The sequence below is a fragment of the Lampris incognitus genome, chromosome 5 (genome assembly GCF_029633865.1).
Source record: "Lampris incognitus isolate fLamInc1 chromosome 5, fLamInc1.hap2, whole genome shotgun sequence".
Lineage (NCBI taxonomy): Eukaryota > Metazoa > Chordata > Actinopteri > Lampriformes > Lampridae > Lampris > Lampris incognitus.
Window position 1 is genome coordinate 23,616,194 of NC_079215.1, and position 12,254 is coordinate 23,628,447.

A 12,254-nucleotide genomic window follows, 5' to 3' on the forward strand; every position below is an offset into this window, starting at 1 on the left:
AGTAGCTTTGATAAATCCTGTAGAGAGTGGATCAGCGCTCCACGGCAGATTTCTGCTCTTAACGTCCATACAAAAATAAGATAATTAAGGGGCTCTTTACGTTTGTCTTATGTAATCAGAATATATTTGGGTATTTCAGGCGTCCCTGCAGACACAATTGGCCGTGTCTGCGGGTGGGAAGCCGGATGTGGGTATGTGTCCCGGTCGCTGCAGTAGCGCCTCCTCTGGTTGGTTGGGGCACCTGTTCAGACGGGAGGGGGAACTGGGGGGAATAGCGTGATCCTCCCACGTGCTACATCCCCCTGGCAAAACTCCTCACTGTCAGGTGAAAAGAAGCGGCTAGCAACTCCACATGTATCAGAGGAGGCATGTGGTAGTCCGCAGCCCTCGCCGGATCGGCAGAGGGGGTGGAGCAGCGACCGGGACAGCTCAGAAGAGTGGGGTAATTGGCTGGGTGCAATCGAGGAGAAAAAAGGGGGGGGGAGACTATATTTGGGTATTGATATACCCATGCTTGATGCACAAGAGGTATGAACACATGCAGGGAAACCTCCAAGCCTGTGCAAACACAAACAAAAGCACACATAAAAAACATGCTCCCGGGTCTTACGGAGGGTTTTCACTCAAGCCGTGGCCAGCATACTGCAACACCATGTCAGTGCCGTAGATGTTAAACATCTTATAGGGGTTCACAGACACAAGGATGCTGCCTATGTAGGTCTAGGCGGAGGCAATAAAAATCAAGGACAAAGAGATGAGTGGGACAATGAGTATGGCTTTCTTAACATCAATATCGTATAGTGATTTGATATGTATTATAAGAACAAAGCATACATATATGAGCTCTTGGTCGTATCGCTTCTTCAGGTTCAGTAGGACAGTGGTCTCATTCAGGTCCCTGCAATTATACACATAAAGAATTCAATAGACGAACGGATAGACACAGGAACACACACATACTGTGTGCACACACATACACACACACACACACACACACACACACACACACACACACACACACACACACACACGGCATACTGTTAGATGAAGGAACGAAAGTCAATAATTGGAAATAAGTTGTACTGATGTGTTAAACAGCAAAGTCCTCATGAGTGTTCGGAGCAGTGGCAAAGCCATGGCTGTCAGTCCATGGCTGGCTGTCAGTCCACGGTTGGCTGTCAGTCCACGGCTGTCAGTACTGGACTGTACTCACTCCATCTGTGTCATGTCTTCTATGCCCTCAGCCCAGCGTTTGACCCTGTGGCCTACTGTTGGTGTGCTTCTTATAGAGTAGACCTAGACACAGACATGGACACAGAACAAATGAGAAAATGTGGATTATATCTAATTTAATAATCCAGGGCAAGACACTCTGACCTCTTTAGATTTAGGTGAGAGGTATAAATTCCAGAAAGTCTTCATGTTCATGTCTGAAACGTTTAAATGAAATGATTCTTTTGTGTACCGTCCTGCCATGCCAAGCAGGAAATATGCATATTGTGCCACATACACATAGATCATCAACTAAGAGACGACACTGGGTCTCTTCTTTTCTTAGTTGATGGTGGTACGTTTGTTGCAACAAATCTCTTTGCTCCCTTTTCCATCTCTCCTTATGGCGTATGAACTGTCGCAGTAAAAATTATGCAGACACACTCATAAGGTGCAGTGCTATTCCGCAGGAAAACTACTCAAAAGTATTTTGTTATAAATTCATATTTGGAACATCATGAACTCACTGACGACCTGTAGCCTTGACTAGTGCGAGCAGTTGGCAGTGTTGTGCTCCCCTTTCGTTACCTTGTTAAACCAACTCCCACTAGGCTCCACTTCTCTCTCAGGGGCCCAGCCTGGCTCCTGAAGCCTTCCCTCCATGCCTTTCGGTGGGGGAGTGTAGCCATCCAACACCCCCTCCTCCCGGTACATGGACCACTTTGACAAATTTTGCACAGTCCCATGTGGCAGCACCTTCTCTGCGCCCCAGACGTCATCCTCTTCAACCCCCCCACCCCAGGCATTCCTGGCCCAGTGGCCTGAGCGCGGTCCGTAGGGAGGGACCACAGCATAACGCCCATCCTCGCCATGCAGTCCTGTTGGCACTCTGTACGAGGCGTAGCGAAGCTGCTGGTTTTGGAGTGCATCACCCAAGAATGGGTTATGGAACCGGCGTGTAAGGATGGAGCCATCTGGGAGCCTGTAGAGCAAAGAGTGAGTCCCTTTGATTAAAATTTGCCTGCTGCAGATTTGTGCAATATTGAGCAAATACATATTGCAGTTGTTTTTGCTTAAATTTGGGTTTTTGATTACAAGAAATTACAATACTGGTCAATCTATACAATACATTTTATCATGAAATTTGAATTCCAAGGATATGCTTAAAATGACAATGATGAAAGACTCAAATTCAGATAAACATTTTACCTGTAGCTGACACTGCGAATGTCAGAATTTGACATTGCAGAGTATACGTTGGGAGGATTGGGTTTGGGTTTGCCAGACAGCACAGATTTATCTGGGAGCTGAAAGAGATCTGCAGAGCGCAGGCCTTGGTTTTTTTGCAGTGCGGCTGCTAGACTGGGAGAAGTGGGCTTCTGCCCAGGGATAACCAGGGTACCATCAGAAAGATGGTATGATGCATTTCGTAGGTTTTCGTTTCGAAGAGCCTGCACAAGTCAGAGGAAACATGTCCTCTCATTGTTATAGAATTTGAGGCTTCATAATGACCACTCACTTAGAAAATAGGGCTGGGAATTGTCTGGTACCTCCCAATTCCATATTATATAATACTTTAGTGCTGATATGTATTGATACATATTGTGATTTCTTAAAAATATAAATAACGCAATTTGATATTATGATATGTTAAGGCTCCATCCCCTCTTATGCACAGTAAAATGTGAAAAGTGTAATAATCCCTAAAAATGTACAACAAAATGCATTTATTTCAAGCACTATTTATTACAAAAGTAACAAACGGTTCCCTGAGTGAACATTCAAACTGTGGAAATTCAACATTCAGAGATGTAGAAATCACTACAATGAACCTCTTCACAGCATCTGTTAACTGTGCTTCAACACTGTGATTCAGGGAACGTCATGAGATATGAAAATTATCAAGGGTTCCTACAATTGGAACGGAGTAGGAAAAAAGCCATATTGCAGGCGCTTCTGTGGAGCCCATCTAATAAAGTCTTTTTAAGCACTATAATATTCCAGTAGTTGAAATCCTTGTTCCCCTTCTGAGTATTCATTCCTAAATTTTCCATTAATCAAAATTGCAAAATGGGGTGACTATTTGATTGGCAGACAGAAGCACAAGGTTAGTGATAGAATGGTCAGAGAAAAAAAACATATGCATCAAGGATGGATGAAACAGCTACATACTTTTGATAGGTCAGGAGTGATTGGTTTCCTTGGGTCAATGATAATGGTTCCATCTGGGAGGGTGTAGGACACCCCCTTCATGTAGGGGTTCTGGAGTGCAGCGTAGAGATTGGGACTTTTGGCTTTCCCCGGGTCCAATATGATGGTTCCATCTGAGAGGGTGTAGCTCGCTCCTTTCAGTGCTGGATTATTCAACGCCTGAATATTACAACGACCGTATTTGGTTAAGGTAAGCTTTATGGATTAAAAGGACAACTTTATCAGAGCTGCTACAAGGAGTTTTTTCATTGATTATGTCTCAATTTAATTTTCATGCCTCTATATGACTGACATAAGCAAATGAGACCATCACCAAGAAGAAATTGCTATACAATAATTCCCCAGGTTGGATTCACCAAAGGATGTGATGAAACAGTTTACGGCACACAGAAGAGACACATTGCCGCAAAAGATGCATTGCCTCATTTCTGTATATCTTGCGAACAGCTGTTTTACCAATACACTACCACATCTCCCAATCCTCTCTTCAAAACAAATGCATGAGCTATATCACATTAAAGGTCAATTATTGACGTCTGAAGCCAAAGCAGACAGTCAAAAGGAACTTTCGAGAGACTCCCAAGGACCTTCAAAAAACCTTCATTTATCACAAATAAAATAAGAGATGCGGGGGTGGGGGGACCCACATAAAGGATAACTGGGCTTGGAGACAGGAGATAAAAGAAAGAAAAAGGAGAAAAGATAAAGTGAATCCATTGCCAACCATGAGCAGGTCCGGTGTGACGGGTGCGTTGGGGTCATGGACCACCGTTCCCTCTGGAAGTGTGTAGGAAGCATTCCGCATGGCAGTATTTTGAAGGGCATTGGACAGGTTGGGTAACGCAGGTTTCCATGGATCAATGACGATGGTACCATCAGGCAGGGTGAATGATGCACCTTTGACATATGGGTTCTGAAGTGCTGCTGTAAGATTTGGGGACTTTTTCTGCTTACTGTCAATCACAATGGTACCATCTGGGAGTGTATAGGAGGCGCTGCGTAGAGCTGGATTATTTAGGGCCTTAACCAGATTTGGGGAAATAGGTTCCTGTATGAAGAAAGACAGAATATGGCTGACAAGAGTGTTGGGAGGGATAGGAAGAGTACTGGTGCAACTACATATAAGGTAGCTGTAATTTGATTCATTATACTTTATAACTCCTTCCAGGCTGAAATTGTTTTCTCACTCTCAGTTCAGGGAAGTGTCAACCACCTTGTGCATCACAATTGGAAGAGTTTAGGATTAAATGTTTTACCAAAGGATACTTTGGTGGGTATGACCAAGCAGGGGATCAAAGCTGGGCCATGAGTTAAGTGAAATACAAAATAACCACTAGGCCCTTTTGCCTAACTAACTGGACTAACAAATTAAGGGTCATGGGTTACTACCTGATGTCTAGGGTCTACAAGGGTGCCATCAGGGAGCTTGTAGGAGGCATGCTTGAGGTTCTGATTCTGAAGAGCTCTGGTAAGGTCCGGGGAGGTTGGCTTCTGGGGATAACGTGGATCCTATAGGTGTTGGAATAAGAACTAGTTGTTATTTATATCAAAGCATCTATGGTTTCTGCATCAACAGGTTATCTCTTAAACATTCATAATGTCCACTAAGTAAGTGAAATGTACTTCCTCTTTTTCTAGTGTTGCACTGGGGAAAAATAAAATCAGTTTTAATTCTTCCAGAGTAAAGGGGTTTACAATTTTGCAAGATGTACATACTTTTGCCTTTCGTAAAGTCATCAATTTTGTAACTCATTATGATTTTTTTGTTTTTGTTTTTTTTGTGCATTTTCAGCTCTAAAATGAGCCCATTTTAGAGCTGAAAATGCAAACATCCATTTTATGTTACAACTCCATGAAATCAGGGGAATGAAATGAGGGGTAATTAACACAAAAGGATTATTGAGATGTACAGTGGGATGGATGAGCCGATGGGAGGACAGAAACAACATGAAGCAACAATGATAACGTGGAAGATCTTTTTGTAATAATGTGCAACTGAGAGTATATACAAGAGGATTTTACAGTATTTATACAGAAGTACCAATGATGAGGACACACAGACAAGGGAATGGGAGCCTGAGTGATGCCAAGGAAAAGAAATAAATCAAACCAAACCAAGCCAACTAGGAAGGGTGTAGACCCTCTTAACTATCTAAGAAATAAAAGTCTAGTTCAAACTAAGTACTGTAATCATCCAAACATAAAGTACAGAGGGTGGTACAGAATCTTAACCTCATATGTCTTGACAATGTAATAGCTACATATAGCAAAATGTACAGGGCCTATTACCTGCTCCAGTTCCCTACACATACTGTACTTTCAGAAAAAGTTGCACCACAGATTGTGTGGTGATGTGACAATGCGTTTACCTACCCTGATAACTGATCCATCAGGCAGGGTGTATGAAGCTCCACGGACCTGTGGGTTTTGCAAGGCATTGTCTAGCAATGGGGAAGAAGGTGAGACAGGGAGGGGTTCTCCATACGGTGACACCAAGCTTCCGTCTGGTAACCGATAAGAGGCTTGCATCAACTGGGGATTTTGCAGTGCAGTACCTAGCAGTGGGGACGTGGGAGGTGGGGGCCCGTAGGGTGAACGTCGGAGGGTCACAGGTGTTTGGTAAGACGCATGGCGCAGGTTTGGATTCTGGTGCAGTGCATGGTGAAGCTGTGGTCCAGCTGGGGCATAAGGGTTCTTGTACTGGGCCAATGGCGATCTCCGAAAAGAAATGTTCTGCAAGTCCGATCGGCTATGTAAAGCATCTTGGAGAAGCGGTGCTGGACCAGGCTCAGAGATGTAATCGTATGGCGTGACCACAGTTGGACCATATAGTGAGTGCAGGGGTGGAGTTCTATATGAGGTTACCCCTCTGAGGGCCTGGCTGTGTTGCATAGCCCCAGAGAGCATTGGGGAGGAAGGCACTGAAGGGCCATATGGGGAGCGGGGCCTTGAGAGTGGAGACACGTAAGATGCTCCTCTAACTGCCTGGTTTTGCAGAGCCCCAGACAGCATGGGTGAGGAGGGTGGCATCGATTGTTCATAGAGTGACATTGGCCTTTGTAAAGGAGACACATAAGATGCATCTCGTATTGCCTGATTCTGAAGAGCACCAGAGAGCATTGGACTAGAAGGGTCTACAGGTTGTTCATAAGGTGACATTGGTCTCTGCAAAGGGGAGGAATAGGATGCATTGCGAATGGTCTGGTTTTGCAATGCACCAGACAGCATGGGTGAGGAGGGTGGCATCGATTGTTCATAGAGCGACATTGGCCTTTGTAAAGGAGACACATAAGATGCATCTCGTATTGCCTGATTCTGAAGAGCACCAGAGAGCATTGGACTAGAAGGGTCTACAGGTTGTTCATAAGGTGACATTGGTCTCTGCAAAGGGGAGGAATAGGATGCATTGCAAATGGTCTGGTTTTGCAACGCACTAGACAGCATGGGGGAGAAAGGGGGAGGTTGCTCCCCATAATCTGCGACCACCTCACCCATGTTTACCCCCTGGGGATTCAAGGGGGCTTGCTGTGGGCCCAGGGGAGACATGAATGAGGCCTGGCGGATAGCCTGGTTCTGCAAAGCACCAGAGAGCATAGGAGAAGAGGGAACAAAGGCCTGGTCTGGCTGCACTGCATAAGGATCTCCACTGGGGTCAGGTGTGTAAGCATGCGATGTATAGTTGGGCTGAAGGGGAGCCCGATGGGAAAGTAAGGGAGAGGGCTGAGGAGAAAGTCGGGGAGAGAGTCGGGGGGATAAAGGATGGGGCATATGTTTAAGAGAGGGCTGTGGAGAGGGAAGAGGCATCCTTCTGATAGACTGCTGGGCTATTAAAGGACGTCCTCGTGCCATGGGGCGAGGGGGGAGACGGCCTGATTCTCGCCTTCCCAATGGGACACGGTGGGGCATGTGAGGAGAGTGGAAGGGGGAGGAATGGAGAGAGGAGTCTATGGTGAGAACAGAAGACCTGTTGCTCCGTATGGAAGATGCCCTGAATGGATGCACATTCTGGGTGGGTGGAGGCACTGGTCGCCCCCTTAGACCCATAGGGGAGGGTCTGACAGTGCCTAACGGAACATTGCCTCTCCCCATCATCCTGGGTCTGGCCAGCGGGGTGGGGTCTTTGAGTAAACGCGTCGATCGACGGGAGAGGGTAGGAGACAATGGGGCTGGACGAGGCCCTGCAGGGGAAAAGCTTTGACGTGAAGAAGCAGGAGAGGGAGAAGGTCGCATGCTGAGCTGGGGTGAGGGAGGAGGGGAGGCACGATTAGGAGAGACAGGAGGGGAGGGGGAACCATGTAGCTTTCTTCCCCTAAATTGGTTGCGGGCCAGGGAGGGTGAGGGCACGGGTCTTGGCCTCCTCGTGGAGGCACGAGGGGAGGAGGGGGGTGAGCGTTGCATCATGGAGGCTCTTGGTGACGCTGGAGGACTTCGTCTGATCATTGAGGCATGAGGGGAACGGGGAGGTGAGGGTCCCTGCACCAGGGAAGAAAGTGGTCTCTGAGATTGCATTCTGTGGACAGAGGCCATAGGGGAGGAAGGTGGTGAGAAATGTCTTGACATCACAGAGGGGGGTCTTTGGACAATGTTATTGAATTCACCTCGCAGGGAGGGTTGTGGTGAGGGGCTTTGTCTAGGTGGAGGCAAAGGGGATGCCACTGGGGAAGCCATGGGAGAGGGATGGTGCTGCATCTGGGGGGAGGCCATTATGACAGAGTGGCGGGACGGAGTGGGAGAGGGTTGTAGGCATCGAGAGGGAAGGGGGGACATTTTTGCCTGCTTGATGAGCATAGCTGTTGGGGTAGGGACTGTGAGAGGGCCATAAGCCTGTTGTGGCATCATCATCTGGTCTGTCATCATCATCTGCTGCTGCTGCTGCTAAGACAAAAGCAAAATCAGTCTCATGGGGACCAAAAAACATTGTAGCCAAAGACTTTTTTATCATGATAAAACTTTTACACAAGTCCTTTCACGCAATTAATAGTTAATGAAATTGTCTTATGACTTTTGAAACTTGGGAATCTACACCCCACCACTCAAGACAAATGAGAGATGAAAGTATTGTAACTGTGCTGCATCTGGTAGTAAGCTTGTGGGTAAAAGATGTTTGGTTCCCGATATTTGCATCGTTCAAACTGATACTATTCCATCCATTTTAATTTTACTTTAATACTGCATTAAAAATGGAATGACCCCAGACATAGCTACATGAGATGAGTAATGACACTAAAGTTTGAGTGGCATATTTCTAAAAAAAAACCAAAAACAAACTCTGTTACATATATTTGAACTGTTGGAGGCCTCAGAGGTCAGACAATTTATGATAAAAATATGTAGTTTTCTTACATAAAATCTCTCTAGAAGTAAAGAATGTAGATGGCTAAAATAATTCAGCAAAGAGATATGTATATATTTAAATATGGGGAGAGCAGAATAATAACCTGTGGTGACATTATTTGTGGGGATATCTGTTGCTGTGGTGACATCATTTGTTGCTGTGGTAGCATCATTTGTGGTGACATTGGTGGCTGTGGTGACTTCATTTGTTGCTGAGGTAGCATCATTTGTGGTGACATTGGTGGCTGTGGTAACATCATTTGTGGTGACATTTGTTGTTGTGGTAACATCATCTGGGATGACATTTGTTGTTGTGGTAACATCATTTGTGGTGACATCATTTGTTGCTGTGAGGACGTTATCTGTTGTTGCAACATCATCTGTGACTGCATTGTTTGGGGTGACATCTTTATCTGTTGTGGTGACACAATTTCTGTTTCCTGCAGTACCTGTGGTGACATCATCTGTGGTGGCATCATGATTTGTTCTTGAGGATACATCATAATTTGTTGTTGGGGTAACATCATTTGGTCCTGGGGTAACATCATATCGGATTGTTTATCAGATACAAGAGGGGTTTGGTCCTCATACTGGATTTCTGACATGCTTTCAAATTCTGGATCAGGGGGCAGAGTAGGTGGTGGGGGCAAGCGCACATCTAGAGGCTCCTTTCCAAATAGACGCACTTGTGGCCTTGGCACTCTAAATGTTATTTCTCCTCTCTGAACCCCACTGTCATCCTCCCCATATTGATACATCTGGTCTGCATACTGATCGTCATATAGCTCCTGTGCCTGAGGAATCCCTTGTTCTCCAAAGCCATAGACCTCCTGGCCTCCTGGCAGAAATCCCATAGCCTGCTGAGAGCTGTAGGATATTTCACCCTCATTGTAATTCATTTGATATTCTGGTGGAAATCCCCCTTGCATTCCTATTGTCCCTGCATAGGGGTCTTCATTATAACCTGCTTGCCCAGTGTCATAGAAATCCCCTTGTATATCATTGTAGTAACCTCCTGGGTCAATGTCATAAAACTCCTCAGCCCGGGGATCATGGTAAGCACCTACCTCCTCTCCATAGAGACCAAAGGTTTCTCCTACTGGTGTGTAATAGTCAAAACCCCCGTCACCATACAATGCTGATGGCTGCTCTTGCTGGTAACTGTAGAAATCACCTTCCTGGTTGCTATAGTAACCTTGGGCGGAGGAGTAGGGGTTGTAATAGTCTACTGCCGTATCATCATAGTGACCAGTGTGACAGTACCCAGCATTTGGGTCATAGAGTCCCTCTTCCTCATAGTAACCCAGATCCTGATATTCTGCTCCTCTTGCTCCATCTTCATAATAACCATATTGACCCTGGTCCCCATATGTCCCAGTTACCTCTTGATCATAACCAGGATAACGACCATCATAGCCACCGTGGCTTTTCTGGCGGAATGATTGCCTCCTATTGTGATCATACATGTCTTCACAGTGCACATAACCTGCATTATGATAACCATGGAGATGACCTCTGGCACTGGCCTGTCGGCCATGCCCTCGATGCCCTCCCCACCCCCGGCCTCCGCTAGAGCTCACCCGCATTTTATTAGAAAGGAAGCGCTTGGTCAGCCAGTTGGTTACCCCTGCTACCTTACCTAGCAGCAAACTCCTGTTTTTGAAGTCATCTCCTGGAGCGTCACCTGCTTTCTTCCCAAATAACCCCTTAAAAAAGCCCCCCTTCTTTTGTGTCGATCCAGTTCCGCCACCCAAACGGAGTAACATGTAAGTTGGCCTCTTCCCACCATTTGCTGCCTGTCGCTCCTTGGCTTCTTTCTCCTTCTTCTTCTTTTTGCTGGCCTTAAACCTCATCATGAATCGGGAGGTGTTCTTTAACATTGACTTGCGTCGTTTCTTCTTGGCTAGTCTGTTCTTTCTCTTACGTAGCCTCATGAATAAACGTGATGTGCTTTTGAGCTTCCTCCTGCTACTCCTGCGTCTCATAAAGCCAGAGAACTTCATGAACATTTGGGACATGTTCTTCAGGCCTTTCTTAGGGATTTCCTTAATTGGAGGAGGGGGAGGGCCATCTTCTTTATGTTTTTTCTTTTTTTTGCCATCAGCATCCGACTTTCCTAACTTATGATGGTGATGGCCATCTTTAGATTTTTTCTTAGACTTCCTGTCATCTTCTTCCTCTTCCTCCTCATCTTCCTCCTCATCCTCATCATCATCATAATCTGCAGCCCGTCTGCCATGTGACTTCTCTCTTCTACCCCCTTTAGCACCCTTGCCACCTCGCCCCCTACCTCTTCTGTTGTCCTCTGAGTCTTCATCTTCATCTTCCTCTTCTTCACTAATGTCGTCTTCTTGCTCATCACTCAGAGGCTCCTCCTCCTCTTCTGAGTCTGCCTTCTTTCCTTTCCCTTTATCTTTCCCTTTCTTTCCATCATCTTTCTCTTTACCTTTGGGAGTCTCCTCTTTTTCTTTCTTTGCACCTTTCTTATCATCCTTTGCTCCTTTCTTGTTCTCTTTCCCCCCCTTTTTGTCATCCTTGCCCTTCTTCTCTTCCTCTTTCTTTGTCGCTGGTTCAGGTTTTCCACCTTTCTTTGCGGCCTTCTTGGCCTCTTTCTTGCCTGGCATTGTGAAAGCTAGCTAGAAGTGCACCATGCCCCCTCCTCAGGATGTAGTGCAACAAACCTTGAAACACACAAACACACGCTGAGGTTACAAAATGCACAACTATATGGCGGTTTACAGTGCAACAGTATTCTTGCTTAAACCAGAAATGAATACCATGAGCAGGAAACAGCATCGCCCTATTACACTGAAACTATTTTTTGTTTGTTTGTTTTTTACATTTTTTAAATTTCCCCCCTTTTTCTCCCCAATTGTATCTAGTCAATTACCCCGAGCTGTCCTGGTCGCCTGATCCAGGGAGCACCCCGACCAACCAGAGGAGGCGCTAGTGCAGCGACCAGGACACATACCCACATCCGCCTTCCCACCCACAGACACGGCCAATTGCGTCTGTAGGGACGCCCGACCAAGCCGGAGGTAACGCGGGGATTCGACCCGGCGATCCTGTGTTGGTAGGCAATGGAATAGACCGCTACACTACACGGACGCCCACTAAAACTAGTTGTAAATGTGTCCTTGATATACTGATGCAGTTTGTGTAATACACAGTCATGTTGAAAAAAATCACAAAACCACTATCACATACATGAACAACACCTTTTTATGTCATCTAACCTTTATAAAACCTCCTTGGTTCAGATATGAGAGGCTGAGAGTGTTTTGTCACAGTATGAAGGGGCAGCATGTATGTGAGGACAGGTCCACCTGGCCAGAGTAGTTCTACCCATGTCAAATTTGGTCCCCATGGAGTCTCCTGTAAGACACACATTTTCTAGTGTCATGTTTTCTCTCTCCACAATTTACTCTCTCTTTCACACACACACACACACACACACACACACACACACACACACACACACACACACACACACACAC

At 46.0% G+C, this 12,254-nt stretch overlaps 1 protein-coding gene across 1 annotated transcript in view; it reads right to left on the reverse strand.

Moving 5' to 3' along the window:
• The window catches only part of myo15ab (myosin XVAb), a 57,145-nt gene extending 49,678 nt beyond the window's left edge, over window positions 1-7,467 (reverse strand). Inside the window, 10 exon segments of the mRNA XM_056280436.1 lie at window positions 611-720; window positions 835-898; window positions 1,214-1,296; window positions 1,801-2,216; window positions 2,435-2,663; window positions 3,385-3,582; window positions 4,148-4,471; window positions 4,813-4,932; window positions 5,797-5,864; window positions 5,979-7,467. Coding sequence (XP_056136411.1) covers window positions 611-720; window positions 835-898; window positions 1,214-1,296; window positions 1,801-2,216; window positions 2,435-2,663; window positions 3,385-3,582; window positions 4,148-4,471; window positions 4,813-4,932; window positions 5,797-5,864; window positions 5,979-7,467 — 3,101 coding nt within the window.
• Between the last annotated feature and the right edge of the window lie 4,787 nt (window positions 7,468-12,254).